Source organism: Hypomesus transpacificus, chromosome 11 (genome assembly GCF_021917145.1).
Source record: "Hypomesus transpacificus isolate Combined female chromosome 11, fHypTra1, whole genome shotgun sequence".
Lineage (NCBI taxonomy): Eukaryota > Metazoa > Chordata > Actinopteri > Osmeriformes > Osmeridae > Hypomesus > Hypomesus transpacificus.
Window position 1 is genome coordinate 17,751,709 of NC_061070.1, and position 20,441 is coordinate 17,772,149.

The following is a 20,441-nucleotide window of genomic DNA, read 5'->3' on the forward strand; positions in this document are numbered from 1 at the left end:
TAAAACAACACGTCAGGCGTAAAAAAAATGTTGTTTTTGAATCTAGGATACAATTGTGTAACACGGCTAGTTTTCAATGCATAAAACTGCACAACCTAAGAAGTCCACCTTGGATTCAACCCAACTTCCACTTAATTGGGCCTTAGTTCCTCCTAAAGAAAACCCATACACGTGGCTAAACCTCAGCTACACACGCGAGTATCTGTTTTCCAGGATGGTGGGTGGGTGGTCACGGCAACCGCGGTTGTCATGGCAACCACCGACCGAGCCAGAGTTCGAGGGGAGTGTCACAGCCATTCCATCAATCGTTTCAAGCAGGTTAAAACAGAATCATACTCTGAGGCATGCAGAAACGGCTAGAGGGTGGGAAAGGGAGGCTTTCTAAGCAAGCTGACCCAAACTGTAACTCTTGCTTCAATGGTGGTGTCATGGGTTTCACTGCTGTGTGTGTGTGTGTGTGTGGGGGGGGGGGGGGGGGGGAGGGGATTCGGGGAACAAAAAGAGTTATACGATAGATGCTGAGGTGTGCTACGAGCATTATCCCTGTTCCCATTGTGACTGACTCACCCACCTCACCCACGCACAGCTGACAAAGTGAGAAACACTGCCAGTTCAAACCCACCAGAAAGGACTCAGGCGTAACACAGTGACACACACACAAGGTCTGTAAGTAGGGTACCGTGCTGAGTGGGATGAAGCAGAGTGGTAGTACAGAGCAGAACTGGGCCATAGAGGACAACAGCGAGCAAGCGAGCATAGAGCATGAAGCATGTTTAGAAAAGCACAGATCACAATGGCAAATTACACAATCTGAAAAGAGATTGTGGAAGAATATCCAGCACTTTGTGTGTTGCTAAGGGGGTGGGTGAGAGCTGATGGTTCTGGATGTTAGTGGGGCAGGGAGGGCATTTTATGGTCTGTCCGGTACCTAACTGTAGGAGAACGCAGTTCTACGAGTGAAGAGTCTTCTCCCCGGATCTCCTGTCCTCCTTCCTCCTGCTGCTCCTAGCTCCTTCCCCGGGCTGAAACACAAACGTATTCAAAGTTCTGAATCAAATCCACCAATCACTTTATTACATTTCATAAATGGCACTTAAAAGGTACAGGACGCGTAGTCTCCTCCACACTCCTGAGTTGCCAGCGGAAACAGAGCAGCTTCTGTTAGTGACTCAAATACCAGCACCAGGGTCCAGCACCTGTACCCTAGCTGCAAACACGTGCAGTTAAAGCTGGATGCTTGACTAACACCATCAACTGCAAAAACACACAAACAAACAACTGCAAAGATAAGAGAAGGCCAATCTCGTGGTTAGGCAAACAGTAACCCAACACAGCTGCACAAAAACAGCAAGCGGAGACCAGAGAAGAGAGGCAGATGCAAAGGGGCAGTCGAGGTGACTCCAGGTGTTGATGGCAACCGGAGACCATGGGGTTTAAAGAAGTAATAATACACACCAGAGAGGAGCACGTGAGGTTTGGAGTTAACATGACCCCACAGCACCCGAACCACACCACAAGCACCACAAACAGTGCAGGTTAAAAAAACGAAGGTGTTGGTTTTAAGGAAGGGATCCAACATTTTCTTTTTTTGCAACAGTTCAAACACACACACACATCCACACACACCCACACACACCCACACACTAGTAGACACACCCCCCACGCCAAGGTGAGACCCAAACAATCGATCCTGCCAGCACATGGTTATCACACCGATTTCCCTCAAAACCCTGAGACGAACCCTGCACCCAAGAACAGCCATGTTATCCACCCCCTGTTTTCGCCATGCCAACCTCAGGTTCCTCCTCCTGGAAGGAAGGGGTGGGCCAGGGGTCTCTGTGGCCCCTGCTCCCCCATTCCCCCCCCTGGTCTTCAGGTGTGGGTGTGGCCGCTCGCCGGATGACCTTCCGGATAACCTGGGAGAGGAGATCAATGTGGGCAGAAGCTGAAGGTGGATTCTGAGGACTGGAGATGAGTCACCTGATGTTATCATGGTTCAACACGTAACGTATACGTTACTTTTCTAGTGATGAGGTTGCCGTCGTCGTCTGTGTACTGTTCTTCTGTCATCGACTCACCAGGAACATGCATTGCCTGTTCTCCCTGTAAGTAGCCTAGGTTAGGGCTTTGCATTGATGACACGCAATTCACACCTGCGGGAACTGCAAACCAAGCGAATACCTTGTAGCACCAGCACTATCAAACAACAAACCAACAGTCAAAACAAGTCTCCAAGTTTTTCTAGAGTATAAGATTAAAGCTCAAGAGAAGGGTTTTAGGCATTATAGGGTCACAATAGGAAAAAAATACTTAATTGAGGGCACGCAACAGAAGCAGGTTAATAGACTTGGAGGCACAGTTTACACAGACACACACACAGACAGACACAGACACACACACAGACAGACAGCACTAGATAGAGCGAGCCACAGCAGTTCACGGCACACCAGGACCTAAAACCGAACCAGCACCAAATCAGAACCAGTTAAAACCCAAACCAGTTCAAACCAGTTCACACCATCCACCAGGTCTAGGCAGGCTACCTTTAGAATGACCCGACGCCTGAACACTCGAGTAGTGATGATCTGTTCCTCGTCCGAGCCGGACTCTATATTAACACGCTGCTGCAGGGCGTTACATCAACATCATACACACACAGGATGTATGAGGGACACGTGTGGAGAAAAAATGATCCTTAAAGGGTTTAGTTATGTCGAGAAGTCCCATCTGGAATACATTATCATTACAGTGCTTGAGAGCAGAGGTAAGAAGTCATTGTAACGTGTCACTGTAAACCAGAAACAGCAGCCAACATTCTCCTGACACTTCTGTTACCAAAAAGGGACACCTGGACTCAAAGGCATACCATGCCTGTGAGAACATACTGTGTCTAGTTGTACTACAGAAAGAACAACACTTTACCTGGACTTTTTTCTCAGACACTAATGTGCCCTCCTCTTTCCCTAGTCCAGCCCTGCCATTGGCTGAGTCCTGTGGAGCAGGAAGTGATGTGTCCTGAGACGATGGCTCTGAGTGGTTGCCGTTGTGCCGTGTCTTCCCTGACTCCGCCCTGGATGAGGAAGTGACAGAGTCACTGGAGTTCTCCTGGCTGGAAAGATGGAGGAAAGATGGGTAATGTAGGGAGTCAGATGGCTAAGCAGTTAGGGAATCGGGCTACTAATCAGAAGGTTGCCGGTTCGATTCTGGCTGAGTCAAATGACGTTGTGTCCTTGGGCAAGGCACTTCCCCCTACTTGCCTCAGGGGGAATGTCCCTGTACTTACTGTAAGTCGCTCTGGATAAGAGCATCTGCTAAATGACTAAATGTAAATAAGTATGTTTATGTTTCAATATTCATAGAGACAATTGATGAGAGAAATATAGATCTAGGTTATTGTAAATAATACATTTTATTGGGGGGACACCACATTTTTAAAGCACTCAAGAACATCTTACATCAAATGGGCCTATACAGGTGAGTTAAGAAACGGTGGCGGTTAAAAATAAGTCTAAAATCAAGGGACAGATGGTGGAAGATGTTACCTGTTTTCCTGGCGGTCCAGTAGATCAGAGCTCACGCTGCGGCCAGGGGTGGGCGGCTCCACGTTCACGCTGGACGACTCGCTGTTCCAACCTGGAACATTGGAACATAACTGTTTTTCTGCCTGCTGCACCGGCCTTAGAATCTCCTGAACCCTGGCCTCCGTCATCTCCTCGCCCTCCTCCTCTTCCTCCGCCCCCTCCAGCTTCACGTCTTCCAACAGAGACTTGATGTTGTCCTCTGTCATTTCATTTCTGTCTTCTTCTTCTTCCTCGCTGGAACCAGACTCTCTGTCTTCCTCCACGGCCTCAGCCCAGGACTGCAGAGACAGCTTGGCCTCACCTCCGGCCTCAGCCCAGGACTGCAGAGACAGCTTGGCCTCACCCCCGGCCTCAGCCCAGTACTGCAGAGACAGTTTCGCCTCACCTCCGTCCTCAGCCTCAGCCCAGGACTGCAGAGACAGCTTGGCCTCACCCCCATCCTCTGCCATCCTGTCCCTTCCCTGCAATCCTTCAGCTTCCCGCAACCCACTATTCCTCTTTTCTATTTCTTCGGCACACTCTTCCAGCTCTTTTTGTCCTTCGCTGGTTCCCATTTGCTCGTCTTGCTTCGCTTCACCACTGTCCTCCATCTTATCCCCCTTTTCTGACACCATTTCTAACACTTCTTCAATCTTATGGACCTCTGGGGCCACAGTACACCCTTCCTCCCCTTCCAGAATCCCCCCCTCAACAGCATCCCCTGCATCTTTCTCTGTCACGTCCTCCATCACCTCCATCTCCCTCACACCGTTCTCCTCCCTATCCTTCTCTCTCTCGCCCCCGCCGCTCACTCCCACCTCTCTATCCACTTCTCCCTTCTCTCCCCCGTTCCCCCTCTCCGTTGTCCTGGGCTCCTGCCCTTGTCCTTGTCCTCGTTCACAGGACGGTGGAGATAGCGATGGCAACGACGGAAGTGCGATCTCTTCTTCCGCTTCAATCTCCTCGGTGGAGGGAAAGGACTTCTGACAATGATTTAGCTCCACTTCCACTTCGGTGATCTTCTCTGCATGTTCCTCTAAAGGCACCTGCCCCGCCACATCCATGGCTGCATCAGAGAGGGCTGTGAGGTCAAAGGTGGGGAAGGAGAGGGCTGTGGGGTCTAGGTCAAAGGTAGGGATGGAGAGGGCCAGCTCACAAGGTCTCGGGGGGCTCCTAGGGGGGCTCTCTAGGTCCGCACTAAGGCCCATTTCATCGTCCCAGGGCTGGTGCTTGGTGAAATCTAGGGGGGCTGAGTCTGGAAGGAACTGGTCAGGGGTGTGGTGGATGGTGGGGCTGGGGGTGGGGGTAGGAAGGTCAGGGTGGAGTTCCATGAAGGTGGAGTCTGAACCCAGGGTGGCGGGAGACTGCAGCTCAGCTAGTATACTGTGGTAATCTGTGGGTGGTAGATGACACACAGACACACACACACAGACACGTGGAAGCCCAAGTGACACACCAACCACCACGTGAACACATACACCAGAAAAAAACACACACACACCAGAAGACATAGACTGAGTGACATGGACAATGGCACAGAGACTGTTCAGCAGCATGTGACAAAACACCCACTGACTGAGGTGACGCACAACCACATCAAACATGGTGCCACCAACCATATAGTTACAGTTTGGCAACAAATCATACATGACTATTGTGCAACAGGTGGAAAACAAGACGGAACACAAAAGATAATCAATAACCACAGAAACTATAGTCTGTCACACTTTTAACAGTTTTGAGACTAAATGGTTTCCTTGGTTGCTGTTAAAAGTCGCCACATTTGAGGTGGGCAGATATAAAAGCCGTGAGTGAGGCATGATGTGATCACGTCTTTAGTGGGTTTGAATGATTAACAGAGTGGGTGTTTCAGGCATGCTCACACACAACAGACAGAAGAGGAGGATGAATAAAAAGACAGAGAGCAGGGAGGAGAAGAGACTAGATAAATATCTCAAGGGAGGAGGGGTCGAATCGAACCTGGGGAGGAGGAGGAGCTGAGGGCTTGCAGGGGCATTGACAGACCGGACAAGGGGACAGGGAGCGGATGGGAGGGGAGGGAGGGCCGGGGCTGGGGCAAGGAGACCCTGAGGAAGAGGCAGGGGGGAGTCCGGCGACAGAGAGGGGGGAAAGGGCACAAGAGATCGAGGCCAGCAGGGCCGGGGAGGACTCGTAACTGGGAGGCTCACCTACAGGCGGGAAGGGGGCGACCTGGGGGGTAGGGGAGGCAGGGAGAAAAGTGGCCGAAGGGATGTGGAGAGCTGGAGAACACAGGAGAGGGGGAGTGGGTGAGGCGGGTAGGGGGGTCGTTATGAAGGGTAGGGGAGAGTGAGTAACGGGGAGAGGAGAGGGGGGGTGGGAGAGATGAGGGGGAGGAGATGAGGGGGGAAGCGGAGGAGGGTCGAAGTAGGGCTCAGGTGTAAGGTCCATGTGAGACACTGAGGACTCGTAACTCGGGGAACGGCGCTGGGATGAGTGACGAATGTGGCAGGAGGGAGTCAGAGTGAGGGACGAGGTGGGGGAGGGAGAGGCAGGGGTGGGTGGAGGTGTAGGGGTAGGTGAGAGAGGGGTCAGGGTCTTGAATGTCATGGAGGGGTAAGGGATGTGGTATTCATGTGGAAGGGAGGTCGATTCGGAGACGAGAGTTGTCTGAGGTAGTGCCGGGCATGCTACTGAGAGCCGAGGAGATGCAAGAGAAGGAAAAAGAAAGACGGAGAAAAATGTCACACAAAAATGCAGAAATGCGAGGTCAAACAGAAAATGGCAGGACAAGACAAATACAGATTATTGAACCAAGAGATGATTTTGAAAGTTGAAAATATGGGTAGTACAGGGAACAGGGGTGTGGGGTGAGAGCTGGGGGCTACGACACAAGACTCTTAATAGGTGTTAAGAGCTGGTATAGGCTGTTATAGGCTTAGAGGCAGGGCTGGGCGTGGCGGGAGGTAGGAGGTCTGGTTTCATAGAGGAAGAAGAAGCTGATTGGTTCTTTCCAGGGAGGGAGGCGGGGAGCAGAGGAACAGCAGGAAGGCTGGAAGACTAGGCTAAAGCTACATGTGAACAGGGTAAAACAACTGTGTTTAATTACAATATCCATCATGCATTAGGAGAAGAAAGGTGTGTACACAATACTTTTAAGGCAGTTAAAAATGTCATGGTCAATCTGGGTAAGAGAAGTTTGTTACAGCATGCAATCAGTTGCCATGGATTGCCTTAGTGGTGCTGGCCATTCATTTATATTAACTATACTTTCAAGGACGAAAAAGTGTTTCAAGACTGTTAAATGAGCCATACCATAAGAAAATAACAAAGCAGTTGTGCCGAACATGCTCTGTCATTTTCATTATGGATAACACTTGATTCAACTACAATTGATTAATTATGATAAGGGCAAGGGGTGAGGGGCAAGGGTTGGATATCACCAAATCAAACTTACAGGCTTCAAAAAAAGACATTTTTGCACTTTTGTGGCGGGGGGGGGGGGTTACAGAAAACAAGTATAAATCAGGAGGTAGCAGGAGAGGTAAGAGGTCAGCTAGGCGGAGCTAAACTTTACCATCAGCCTGATCCCGGTAAACAGCGCTATCATCGGCAAAACTTCTCGTGCCTGAAATGTTACCATAGTCAAATATAGGCCCCTCCAGTAAAGTCACAATATCCATCCGATTGACTTTGGTCAGCACTGCAGTTAAGGCATCCGCTGTGGAAGGTAAACAGACTGGTGTTAGAGATGTAGACCAGGACACTGAAGCCAGGAGATGTCACTCAATTAGATTACCCCATAGTCACAGTTACAAACACATAATACAGAAACAGTCTTACTTGGTGTCAATGTCAGTCCACCCTTACAATGTCTGAACAAAATGTACAGTGAGTCTCCTGATTCCTACCCATGTTCGTGCTTTTCATTACTCTAGTGGGGGTATTTTTGTCTGAATATGTCTCGCAGTCTCACTGCAGTAAGTGAAGGTGGCAGTGTTGGATTTAAGTGCTCTCTTCGCCGAAACTAGGCCAGCGAGTCTTATCCTGTCCTGGATGAAATGTTGTGCGTAGTGCTGGGAGACTGCCGGAGCATGAAGAGGGAGGCACTACTTAACTCAGACAGTGATAATATTACTACTTTTGAGTCACACTGCATCTCTCTATGCATGAGTTTCACTAAAACACCACTTCAATTTAATTTGGTTGGAATGAGAGTGAGAGTGAGAGTGAGAGTGAGAGTGAGAGTGAGAGTGTGAGAGAGAGAGAGAGAGAGAGAGAGAGAGAGAGAGAGAGAGAGAGAGAGAGGGGGATGGGAAAGGAAAACACAAGAGTACAAGAAAAAGTGAGAGAAAGGGAAAAGAAAGAGAGAGAATTGGTCTACCCCGAGGACAAGGATAGCGAAAGGCTACTGTACTGAAGGACACGGACACTCACTCGTGGCGTTCTTTCCGTCTCGGCTGACCCATTTCTTTAGAAGCATGAAGCTCTGAGCGGTGAGAGAGTTGGGATTCTCCACACGGATGTGGTTGATCTCATCGACAGAGAAATTCATCTCCCGAGCCAGCTCTGAAAAATACATCATAAAGGAAAACTCTTCAATATTTTCTGGTGGGGCTTCATTTTCTGAGACAGTGAAAGAGTGACAGGAAGGGCAGGCAGAGAGTAAGGTGAAGGCATGTGGTAAATGGCCAAGGGCACAGCTGTAAGGCCTTAGCTTATGTGAGCGCCCCATAAAGACATACTCTTGATATCGACTTGATTTGATATTTTACGCACTGCAGTCACACAGTCTACCAGTCAGACACAAACGTACGCATGCACGGGTTTGTTGTAAATAACGTTCACACTATCCCATAGAGGGCACTGTTTACTCACAAAATGATAAGAATTTTGTGGCTGGATCTGTATAGCGTCATTCGTGATCATTCAAAACGTGTCAAATGAAGAGGCAGGACCAGACTCACCAGTCCAGCTGAGTCCCAGGTGGTCGGCCACGATGGCCATCCGTAGGTCTGTCCGTTCGCACGGACTCTGAGGACCTGGAGGGAGGAGAGAAGGTGTAAGTCTACTCAGCCTGACATCCTCTGCAGACTGAAATAGTAGTTAAACAAGAAACGTTCCTTTTCTGGCCAAACTTGGGTTGTAGTTTTTATATTTTTTCAAATGGGGTAGAAATATCGTAAATGTCTTGTGTCCTGTCCTCTGTTGTGTTTGATGATATTTATTAGTATGCCCGATGACTAGCACCGAGTGTAGATGCTGCGTTAAAGACCTTCCCAAAATGGCAAGAAAAGGAATGAGAGACTAAACACATTATGGCAGACTAGAGTGTGTTAATATCGACAGTGGTGCTCTGTGAACGTTTGTGAATATGTATCCTCTAAGCAGGCAGTAACTGTCATAAGAACCAAAACAAAACCAAAACAAAAGAATGAGTTAAAAAACATGGGGTAGATTCCTGTACTCTCAGGTTGCTACAGTGGATTTACAGGTTCTAGATGAGAGATGACTTGACATGCGGTACGACCTCTTTGTACTTGCTGACACTTATGAGCTCGGTGACACAACTGGACCATGGAACTAAAAACAAGACTTAGAATTGCTCTGATTTGTTCAGTAGCCACCCTGCACAGAAAGACAGACAGACAGACTCTGGAGTCGTCAACAGGAGACCGGCTGTGCCAGTGCCCCAGTCACTACTCTGGCATGCTGGTACGATTGGGGGGGGAGGAGGGAGGGGTCGGGGGGGGTGGGAGTAAGGGGTGGGTAGGGGGGAGAAATAGAGTCTGACGAAGACAGTACAGTTCACAGTACAGAGATGACAAATGACATTTAAAAATGACAGCTACTGTTTGAAGAGAATAATACAGAAAAAAACACTCCACAGGCAATCAATCACAACGACGTCATGCAACTAAAGGAATTTTTGAACAAGTGTGAAAGTTTTACAAACTAGGCTTGATCTCCGCGACGGGGGGCGCCCGAGGCGCCGCACCCTGACTGCCCTCCTTCCCACCAGTCCGCCTACTCCTCCTGCTCCTCTCACTGCCGGAGGCCCTGTCCACCTTTGCCCTTAAGGCCCCGGCCCCAGCCTCAGCCCTCGAGCCTCTACCAGACCTGGATGAGCGGGAGGGCTGGGAAGAGGCGTCCGACAGAGAGGTGCTCCGGGAGGTGCTGTCTTCCTCCGACTGTTCTGTTTTTTTCTCCTCGTCTGACAGACGGTCGGCCAGCTTTAGCGTTTCCCCGCTAATCCCTTTAAAGTACTCGATGGTGCGCTTACATATCTCACTAGGGTTATCCCTGCCCCCTGACATCTCACCTGTGACGCTGACTTGTGGTCTGTCTTTCAGTGGCAGCCTGGAGGGCAGCTGAATGGCTACTCTGCCTGACCCTCCCCTCGCAGACTGAGGCGTGACCTGGACTGATATAGGAGAGCTGCTGGCACCGCTTCGTTTAACATCTTTGATTGGTATTCTAGACCTCGGCTCCACCTTGGCTACAGCAGGTTCTGGTCTCTTCCTGACCTCTGCCCTCACCATTTGTCTAGGCTTTTGCTTCCCTATGGCTGTGCCCTGCGTGTGAAACGACCATCCTGACGCTTTGACTGGTAGTCTAGACTTGGGCTGCCTCACGTCTGCCTCCTGACCAGCTTCGGTCTTTCTCTGCTCACTCTGACCACTACCACTGTCTCTATCTGCCGAGTCCCTGCAGAACAAGGTTTCGATCCTGCTGGCTTTCTGAAGGGTGGGCTCGGAGGACGACTGCAAGTTAAACACAACACTACCACACTGGATATAGTTAGCCTGGACGCTAGAAGACTCTAGGTTATTGTTGTTATTGCAGTTCTCTGCAGGGTAATCTCTTGTGTCCGACATCTTTGGGTCTGCGTGTCTGCTGGTCTTATTCTCCCCCAGCTGACTATTTATACTATCGTACTCTGGCATGAGACTCTCCGTCAGCTCCGCTTTACCATCTGGGAGCTCCCCAGTGTCTTTTTTCACAGTTATGGAGACTGCTATGCCCATCTTAATGGGGGTGCGTAATTTGGGGTCAACTTTAGAGGCCGTGATCGTGCATGAAGAGGTGGTCTCGGCTATTGGGTCACCAGAGAGGACATCAGGACAGCCGGTACCACTGTCAGTCTGTGCAGGGCTGCACTTTGCTGGTGTGCTGTCTGTGGTGTCTACCGTCACCTCGCCCGCCCTCTCCCCTGTTTTTGACTGAGAGGTAGCTACTACCCCCGGGCTCTGGCCCCCTTTTCCCTTGTCCCCTGATTTCCCATCAGAGGAATGCTCACCAATCTGAAAAAACTGAAGCCTCTCTTCAACAAAGTCCCGCTTGCTCATGTCAATTGCACCACTGCGGGTCATCTCAAACATCTTCCCCTCGTGGAAGGGAAAGGGGTTAGGCTCGCTCGTAGGAGTGCTCTCGTCAGTAGGGGTTCGAGCGGGGGTCGTGTCTGGTGTGGTGGCCTGAGACTTGTCCTCCACCGATAGGCCGAAAGGTTTAGGATCCTCATCTTTTGCTTTGGTTTCGTAAACTCCATCCTCTGATCCTTTGGTGGACCAAGGGTCAAAGTCTAAGCCTTTGGTGGCCACGGTTTTGAAGGTGGAGTTGAGCTCCTCTTCTAGTTGGTACCCAAAGTAGTTCTCCGTTTGAGTGAGTCTGTCAGGATGTCTTCCCTCCAAAGTGTAATCCCTTTCCTCGTTCTCGTTGTTTTCTGAGCTTTTCGACTTTGCGTTTTCTCCCCCGCCTTCTTCGCACGGCGTTTTCTCCTCCTCTATGACCTCCAGCTTTGACTGGTTGAAGGAGCGGTCTGTGTTTTTACCGTCCATGGATAGGCTGGAGCTTTTGGGGTCTTGTTCACTCATCCCGTCATCCTCATCCTGAAGGTCGTACCCATCGAGGGAGTCTATCTCGGTGGCGTCCGTGTCATGGGAAAACTCGGCGGTGGTTGCTATGGAGCAGTCAGTGATTGACTGGTCGTTGCCGTTTTGCTCAAAGTCCACATCTTCTCCCTTCACGACGCCATTGACGGCGGACTCCTTTTGAGTCCCGTTCTTTTCAGACTTTTTGGCCTTCAGACGCTTCTCTCCTTCTTCCTTCATCTTAAAGGTGTACTTTTTCGGCGGGATGGGATGAAAGACGGACTCGTCATCGCTGGAGTCACTGTCGTCAGCTCCAGGGGGCACGGGGGAGGGAGGCTGAACCCGGATGATGGGCTCAGCCAGGAGGTGTCTGTCATGCTCCTCTTGAAGGTTCACCTCCATCATCTCCGTCTCGGCCTCTGAGGAAGCGCACGACCCCCTCTTCTCAGGGTCGGAATGTTCCGCTTCGAGGGGTGGAGGTGGAGGGAACTCGATGTACGCCACCCTTTTCTCTTTGGTTCGTTTCCCCGACTCCTGTTTTTTATTCGGGGGTTCTGATGAGACCGGCTTGGCTTTTTCCTGGGGAGACTCCTTGTATATGAAGGTCTTTCCGTCCTCTTCCTCTGACTCTTCGGGGATCGGGCTTGGCATACCGGGCATGAACCCTATGACGGAGTCGGGCATCCTAGAGGCCATGCTCACCTCCTCTGAGCTGGGAGTCTCTGGAGTGACGGGGCTTTTGCCAGAGCTGTCCATGAACGTAACCTGCTCTAGTGTGTCGTCCTCTGGACTACCCTGAGGAGACGCTGGCTGTTGTTTGACAGAGTAGAACCCCCCTCGAGTCTCGTGTACTGTCCTGCTCTCGTGACTCACTATCTTCTTGTAGGTTCCACGCTCCCCAGTAGTGGTTTCTTTTTCATACTGCTTGCCTACTTGGATGCTAACATAAACTGGCAGTGGCTTAATGTCTTTGAAACCCTCGGTCAAAACAACTGGAGTTACTTGGTCCAAGTACTCTACTTGGTCGCTATCAACACCATTACACACTACACTACTTAATGAATCTGTGGATTTTCCTATGGATGACACATTAGTAGATTTGATGGCTTCGGAGCCACTGTGTAACCTATTTCTAGCTAAAGTAGGTATATGTGACCCTGCCCTATCACCCAGTTTAACAGAGGGATCTAGCTTTAATGAGGTGGACTGATGATTCTCTAAGAAACCAGAGGGAATTCTAACAGGAATTTGTGATTCCGAGTTTTTTTTTAGACTAACAATGCGTCCATCAGAACTACTTGGGCTTTCTCTGACCACCAGCTCAGTGTATATAATTTTCTGGGTGGTCTCCTCTTTACTGGACATCCCTTCTTTGAAACACTGCTCCCTCAGTGATTCAGCTCCATTTCCTTCCTTTACTGTATCAGGAACTAGGATGTGAGACAGCTTTGTCGGTTGGGATTTGTAGTTCCCATTTCCCTGACTCTCACAAGTCTTTAATATATTGATCTCTTCCTGTTCCTTTCCATTCGTAGTATGCTTAGGGGAGGATGACGTGTACCTATTACCACTGGGAGTCTGTCCTCTGGAGTCACTGTCTAAACCTCTCCTCTGGATTCCTGGGCTGTCTGGCATTTGGGGAAGGTTTGAGCCAGCAAAAACCTGGTACGCCGGTAGTTTACTTTCCTGCAGTTTTCTCACAGGGGGGTTTGAATTTTGCCCCCATTTGGGATTATTGTCTTGTTTCTGAGCCTCTTGCTCAAATTTGAGCCTCACAGCACTGACTTTAGAGGATGACATTTGAAAAGGTTTAGGGGCCTCACCTGTACTTCCCTGTGAGGTGTTATCTCCCTGTTTGCTTTTGTCGCCATCATCGTACTGCAGTAGGACTCTCCTCTCTGGGCTGCTGGGTAAGCTGGCACATTTCCTATCGTTTGTGCCAAACCTGTCTCTAAACCTGTCTCGGCTCCAGTCCTCGCCACTGTTCCTATAAGTTGATCTTTCAGGACTGCTATGAGTAGAGCTAGGCCCAGAACGTGTTTCCCGGAAGTCCGGCCTGCGAGATTTCTTCTCGGGAGAGGACAGCTCGTCGTTAAGTTTCTCGGTCTTATCACGGAAAAACTGAGACACTTCACTCAACTTCTCCTCCGCCTCTTTGACTGTCCTGTCTACCCTGTCTTCGTAAATTATCTTCTCTCTGTTCTTAACCTGTCTGTCATCTGTAACTCGCATCCAAACCGATTGTTTTGGACTACCTGGCTCGGAAGAATATTGTAACAGCGTTAGCTTGTCATAGTTATCATCTGAATTGGACATTCTGCCAGATTTGTCTGACATATTCTTTGATGACCTCAACACGTACTCTGTCCTGGGCCCTCCAGACCTACAGTCACTGTGACTGCTCCTATCAGGGGAGTGGAAACGAGACCTGTCTCTCAGGTACTCCTCTGTGTCAGAGTGAGAGGACTCGAGCTGCTCAGAGAGCAGCATCTTCTCCGCATAGTTGTACGATTCTCCACGTAGCTCTGACGATTCGTCGTCGTTGTACTCTACAGACTGCTGGCTCAGGAGCCGGAGAGTTTTGTAGGAGTCGTCAGCCATGAGTTGTGCAGAGCTGGGCCGGCTGTCCTCCTCCTGTGTCATGGGTGTGTGTACTCTGGAGGACTCGAGGTAACAGGGCAGTGACTCTTCTGGCTCCTCATGTTCATGCCGGGGGCCACAGTCCAAGTCCCCTCTGTGAGTCAGCTCCCTCATCCCGCCGGCGTTTCCTTGGTAGATGTACATCTCTTTCTCCGGGTGATTACTCGTCTCCCGGATGATGACTTCGGTCGGTTCTGTTTTATTTCCCTTTTCGATGTGCACTTCGATTATCCTTTCAACTTTGGGTTTTGAGTTCATGTCCTCGAGGACCCTTTGGGAGGATTCCTCGTTTCCTCCTTTGTGTTCAAACAGTCCGGCGAGTTCTCGGGAGGGATCCCTACCTGACTGGAACGCTTTCATGATGTCATGAACAGACATAGTTTCCTCACACCTCTCTGACGTCGCCTCTTTGCTAGGGGGTTTGTGGTAGACCATGCGTGTCGTGGTGGTGATGTGAGTTTCCTCTTTCACTCGCATGCCTTTGCCCATGTTGTCTTCCTCGGGACTGACTTTCATTTGAAAGCATTTGTTTTGATCGGGTGTGGATGAGTTCAGGTTCAGATGCACTTTAGGCTCTGAATCTATGTACCTAACTGCCCTAGAATCTTCTATCCCTGGCTGTTTGTTGTCCTCTGGGGACTCATAGCTCCTAATGACATGGACTACCTCAGTCCTAGTCTCAGTGATCACTGGTGGAATGTCTTGGAAGAGTGCTTTTGGGCCCATGCCTTCTGCACTTTGAGGGGCAGAGGGGGTTCGCTCACTCCTGGTCTCGAACCCGCTGTCAGAGAGAGGGCTTTTGTCCTGATCGTGCAAGATGTCGTCTGGGGAGTCAAGGACGACATCGGGGCCGAACAGCACGTCTGCCAGTTTACAGAGCTCTTTTTCAGAAGCAGAAGAGCGCATGTTGATAGGTGGCATTTTGAGCTTGTGTTCCTGCACGGCAACGGCAGGTTTCAACACTCGTTTCTGTTTTTCTTCTCCGTCTCTCCTACCCTCCTCACTTCTATGCTTTAAATCTTTTCCTAGACTAAATTCTCTGTCTGGTAGAGTCTTTGCTTTGATTTGCGGTACTACGGTTTCGTATCTCGGAGGATAACTCCAGTTGCTAGCGGGCGGATCTGCTGGCAATCTTGAGAACTGTGCCTCCTCCAGGGCAGACTTGGTGAGGGCTGCCTTGCCATCCTTGACTGTATCCTTAGTCAGTATCTCACTCACTTTCACTAAATCCTGTTTCACCTTCTCTACGATCCTAAATGGCTCCTCATCCTCTATTTTTGCCTCTTTGGGAGAGTCTGACTGGAAGCCTTTTGAGGCAGAATTTGTTTCTGTTTGCAAGATGGCCGACATACGTATCAAGTCCTCTTTCATCTCTGCCACGTCCTTAAGTATTTCTTGGCTGGACGACAGTGGGGATGATGTGGTGGATTTGAGGGCAGCTGGGGACATAAACAAGGGGGATTTGACGGGTGAGAGAGTTCTGGCAAAGGACGACTGCGCTTGAACGTTAGCCTCAGGGAGGGTTGTCTTCCGGGGGGATAAGAGGGCAGCTGCTGACTTAGAGACCTCAGGGAGCTTTTTAAACTGGGGCTCTGGCAGCACATTCATAACTGAGTAGACCGGCACAGTCATGGTGTTGGATGTGACAGTGGTGGTGGAGTTGGGGGGCGACCTCAGAGAGGCATAGAGGGAACTGGAGGCCGAAGATCTCATGGACTGGTAGGACGAGGATGCGGAGGAGGACAAGGATTTGAGGGTCCCGTACCCCACGGAGCAGGAGTTGAACGTTTTCTCGACCTCCTCGAAAGCGGCGTTTACGCTGGTTGTGGCCGCGTTGGTGGTGGCTTGTATCCGCTCCTGGAGGCTGCTGGGGAGCAGGGATGTTGGGGAGGAGGAGCGGTACTTTGTGGGGGAAACCGTTCCGTTTATCAAAGCTGCGGCGCTGGGGGGCGGGTTGGACTTAATGGGCGAGGAGAGGGACGAAAACAGACCCCTCGATGGGCTTGAAGGGTCTGCTCCGGAGCGTACAGAGGAGAGGCCGGGGACCGTTTTTATGGGGGAAGAGGAAGAGTTGGAGGCTGCACCAGAGCCCACAATGACAGCTTTGTATGGCAGAGTCGAGTTGTACATGTTCAGGGAGGACTTGGGGGAGGCAGGTGGGGTCATGGCGATGGACGATCTCTCCAGTAGAGCCGCTCCCCCTCCGGTGGTGATAGGAGAGGTCCTAGCCGACAGCGCTGCCAGGCCCTTTACCGACATGGGATCTGGGGCACTTTTGCCAGGTGAATACAGGAGGGTGGGGGTGACCTGAACTGGGTACTGGGCCTGCTGAACTACAGTCTTGATGGGGGATGAGATGGTTCTGTAGGACCGGATGGGGGAGGCTATGTCGCTAACTGACTTGGCCGGGGATCCTCCCAAGTTGGATTTGATGGGCGAGGCTGAGGTGATGGACCAGACGGACTTCAGTGGAGAGGCAGAGGGCGTGTTGGATGAAGAGCTGGTGGGGGAACCGAACCCAGACCTGGCTTGCCCAGGGACGGCGACAGGAACAGCCGACCACGCCTGATAAGATCGCGTTGAAAAGACAGGTTTGTAAGCGTAGCCAGTAGGCTGTGTTCTCGGCGAACTCCGATCGGTTGTTTCTTGGATAAGCAAATTTAACATAAATTTAAACGTAAAGTAACGGAAGAGAAACAGAAAAACCAGAAAGAGAGAAAGAGTTGAGTCAGTTAGTACAACATTGATCAAAGCAGTAAGATTATACACTGGTGATGTTGTGAGAGGTAGTAACTATCTACACGTAGATAATATGGCGATGTGATGGTTGAAGGTCGACGATCTGTCACACGATTAAGAAGGTACCAGATGACACAAAATGAAGCATAATGCAGCAACAGAAATGCTTGAGTTAATGATGGAGAAGGGGAAAATGGCACAAGCAACAAAACGACAACCAATCATTCTTCTTGACTTATGATGTGCTTCATCCATTTGCCTCTCTGCTACAGTGCCTTTTACATGTTTGGTTATTTTATATTTTATGTTTTGTTCCGGTGTATTTTTGAACAAAAAATTCCCCCTAAATCCTATTGACTTTAATTTAGGTACAAATACAGGTTTGGTTTTCAACAAAAGAGCAGTGTTACAGTGGAGTACAGTACATCCAGCAAACTCATTATCTCCTTGAAACAAAAGCACAAGCACAAAGCCAATAAGAGTGAGAATAACTTTAGATAAAAATAAAAAACAAATAAAAATAAATCATCCAAAACAACTTTATTTAAGATGTGTTTGGAAAGGTATAAATGTCGCAATGAGAGCTGTTTTTGGGTCGACACGTGTACAATGAGACAACAAAAACACAGGGGACAAGGAAACGACGACACTTGAAAGACTTGAAAATGGGGGAAGGTGGGCGGAGCTTAGGCACTAAACCATGCAGGTGTGTCGTTCTGGACGAGTTTGAATAATGACGTTTTCATGGTGAAAATACACAGTGTTCTCATGTATGTATATCTACGCTATGGATGTATGAATCAAACACTGTACAAAAGCTACATCTGATATGACTGATAAACTTTATTGACATCTCGAACCAACTGATGTATTCATGAAAGTGAAAGTGTTAGACTCACTCGCCGCAGGGTCGGTCAGATAGCTGTAGCGCTTACGCAAAGCTAAGGAGGCAAAGGTATGACGTCGGTCTGGCTTTTCAGTCTGTAACAAACAAAAAACAACAAAAGATGTATAAAACATAAATAAATATAGGCTGAGGTTGTGTGTGCTGTATCTCTATAACTTCCACTCGATTTAAAATGTTTCATTTTGTGCTTTTGAAAAACTTTCAAGATGCCTCGTGCATTGTGGTCAATGGCTGGTTAATTAATGCGAATTCTCTGATGCGGTGTCCATGTTTCAGGTAGACATATCGTCTGTAGCACTGTGTATGACAGTACTGTGAAGTCAGAAGATTATATATTCATGCACACGTCTGAGTCGCCGTGGGATCTTGGTGGCTTGGTAGTGTATTTTTCACAACTTTGTATATAGAGCAACACACGCAAGTACTCCAATAAGAGTTTTACAGATGACTTTTGTCACCAGATCCGTCTTAAAATAGGGTGGAGAAGGGATGGAGTTTACTACTGTTCCACTGAACACATATGGAACAAAAGATATAGATGGAAAAACAAGCTGGGGGGTGTGAAACACATCGCTCCACTAGGCTTGGGATGAGGTCAATAGTAATGACATCCGTAAATCCGGGTAAAACCGTCAACCTGACGTCATGCAACGTGACGCGACTTCTCACCAATAATTTAGCTACTCGCAGTAGTTAGCTACCCTGACAATAAAAAAAGAAAAAAAAGATCCATCACCATGCAAGATGATTAGTCTGTAGCTGCTGGGGTTTGCGATTAAAGCAACAGAAACAACAACATTAAGGAAGCAGTGCATGCCATGATGAAGGGTCATCTGTTTACCTCATCGTCAGGATCAGACTCCATGTCCTGGTGGTTCCCATGATGCATTGCGGTAGAGGAGAAAGATGGTGGGATGGGCAGCCGGAGGGTTTGGTGGGTGGAAATAAAAACCAGGAAATGAGAATGGTGCAGTTGAGCTAAAACCACATGGGCTCGGGAAAAGCCATGGAATTGTGTCAACAAAAATCCGAATGCCCAGCAGGGTAGCACAGCGCACAGCAACTACATTCTACGGAGTTTCTTCACGAAAACTGTTCATAATCGCACAGAACCCCCCCCCCCTCGCCCTCACATCAAAACAAAGAAAAGTGCCAATGTAATGTTGTAGTACTCTAAAGTAAATGGGTACGATACAATTAGGACTGAATGCGTGTTTGGAAGGAACCTGTCATTGGTTTTGGACAGTACAAATAAAAGACACAGGTAGCAGCTTTTCTAAAGTAAGTAGAAGTTTAAACTTGTCTTCCTGACTTTAACTTCTCTCTTATCAAACCCATTCATTTACATGAAGATGACATGACATGGTCTTGAGGGGACACCATTCAAATATGGATCCTACCTTCTTATGAGTTGGCAGTGTGATATTCAGATTGCATATGGCGGTCTGTGCAAGACCTTTAGTGGATTTCGGCTCATTCAGGAAAGAAAGACGCCCACAGGGTTCTTGGCCCATGTCTCTGACCTAAAAAGATGATTCATTATGCATTCATTTACAAAAACACAAACATTTGTGACTGAGTCTATTTATTGGTGTCATATTTTTAGTTTTTGCTATTTCAGCATGTTTGAGGGACCATAGTTCATTGGCATGACTCCATAACTAAAAGACAGTTTGATTCCTTTTACATCCAGTACACGATATGAGAGAATACAAGATGGTACCTTCACGTTAAATGGAAGACGGTTTTCCTTGAAGGAGTAGAAGTTGAAAATCAACTGCTGTCCACTCTTGGTTAGGGGAGTCAGATTGCCATAGCAATCCACAAAGATAGGCTTGCCCTCCAAGACCTGAAACAACATCATAACAAAAGTGCGGTCAGAAACCAAGCGAAGGGTCGTTCGTCTACAGTTCTGTGCAAGAACACCCCCTACACACACACACACACACACTCTTAGGTTAGTATACGTTTATAAGGTTAGTATAGGTTATTACATGTTTTAGAGGTTCAGTATACTGTATTGAATATTGTATATTATTTGTATATTTAGGAGGTTTACTATATTTAGCTTATCATAGATGGAATCTATGTTCTGTGTACTTATGCCAGGTTGCTTTGTGTTGTCTTATCCTAAGAATTTCAGTGCCCAGTCTGACCTTGTGTTGTTCTGTGCATCTGACAATAAAAGATTTGAAGTTGAACACACAGTGTAGCCCAGGCTCACCTCAATATCCTTGCTCCTGGCCACCTCCTCAAAGTTCTCCTGCTGCTCCAGGGTCTTGTCTACCTTGTCGTCCGTCATGCAGAAGCAGCGCAGACGCGACTCCACAGGATCGTTCATCTTGGCAAACACCACGAACTTGGCCAGATACGGCACGCAGATCAGCTCCCGGTATAGCTGAGAGGCCAGGCTGACCGTCTCAGGAATCTGGTGGCAGTCTGCGAGCCAGAACCTGGAGAGGACGGGCACGGAGCGGAGGAGCGGGGAACCTCAAATCAATCTACTCTGTTCGGAAGTTAGCTAGAGAGTTGAGGGCTCATCTTGGATGGTTTAATGTATAAATATGATGCACGATTACGCCAACACATCCCTCATTTTCTCTTTTGGTGAGTGGGGCGTCGCTGGCATCTGCATCGTTTGACTTTATCATCTGTCTTAGAGTGACTGATGTAACGTACACTTGGAAAATCCAAACACCGCGTAATGGCTATCATACCTCGTCTGAACTCTCCAGACTTTAATAT

General features: G+C 48.9%; 1 protein-coding gene across 1 annotated transcript in view; it reads right to left on the reverse strand.

Annotated features, from left to right (window-relative positions):
* Positions 1-20,441, reverse strand: part of LOC124474051 (ankyrin-3-like) — a 64,984-nt gene that overhangs the window by 2,027 nt on the left and 42,516 nt on the right. The window contains exons 34-47 of the mRNA XM_047029905.1: positions 19,921-20,149; positions 19,420-19,545; positions 19,097-19,219; positions 18,538-18,564; positions 17,689-17,770; positions 9,496-16,695; positions 8,507-8,581; positions 7,977-8,108; positions 7,117-7,260; positions 3,543-4,953; positions 2,923-3,109; positions 2,020-2,103; positions 1,794-1,916; positions 929-1,022 (exon numbers count right to left, since the gene is read on the reverse strand). Of these exons, the coding sequence (XP_046885861.1) occupies positions 951-1,022; positions 1,794-1,916; positions 2,020-2,103; positions 2,923-3,109; positions 3,543-4,953; positions 7,117-7,260; positions 7,977-8,108; positions 8,507-8,581; positions 9,496-16,695; positions 17,689-17,770; positions 18,538-18,564; positions 19,097-19,219; positions 19,420-19,545; positions 19,921-20,149 (10,015 nt within the window). The 3' untranslated portion in view covers positions 929-950. The remainder of the gene's footprint in view (positions 1-928; positions 1,023-1,793; positions 1,917-2,019; positions 2,104-2,922; positions 3,110-3,542; positions 4,954-7,116; positions 7,261-7,976; positions 8,109-8,506; positions 8,582-9,495; positions 16,696-17,688; positions 17,771-18,537; positions 18,565-19,096; positions 19,220-19,419; positions 19,546-19,920; positions 20,150-20,441) is intronic.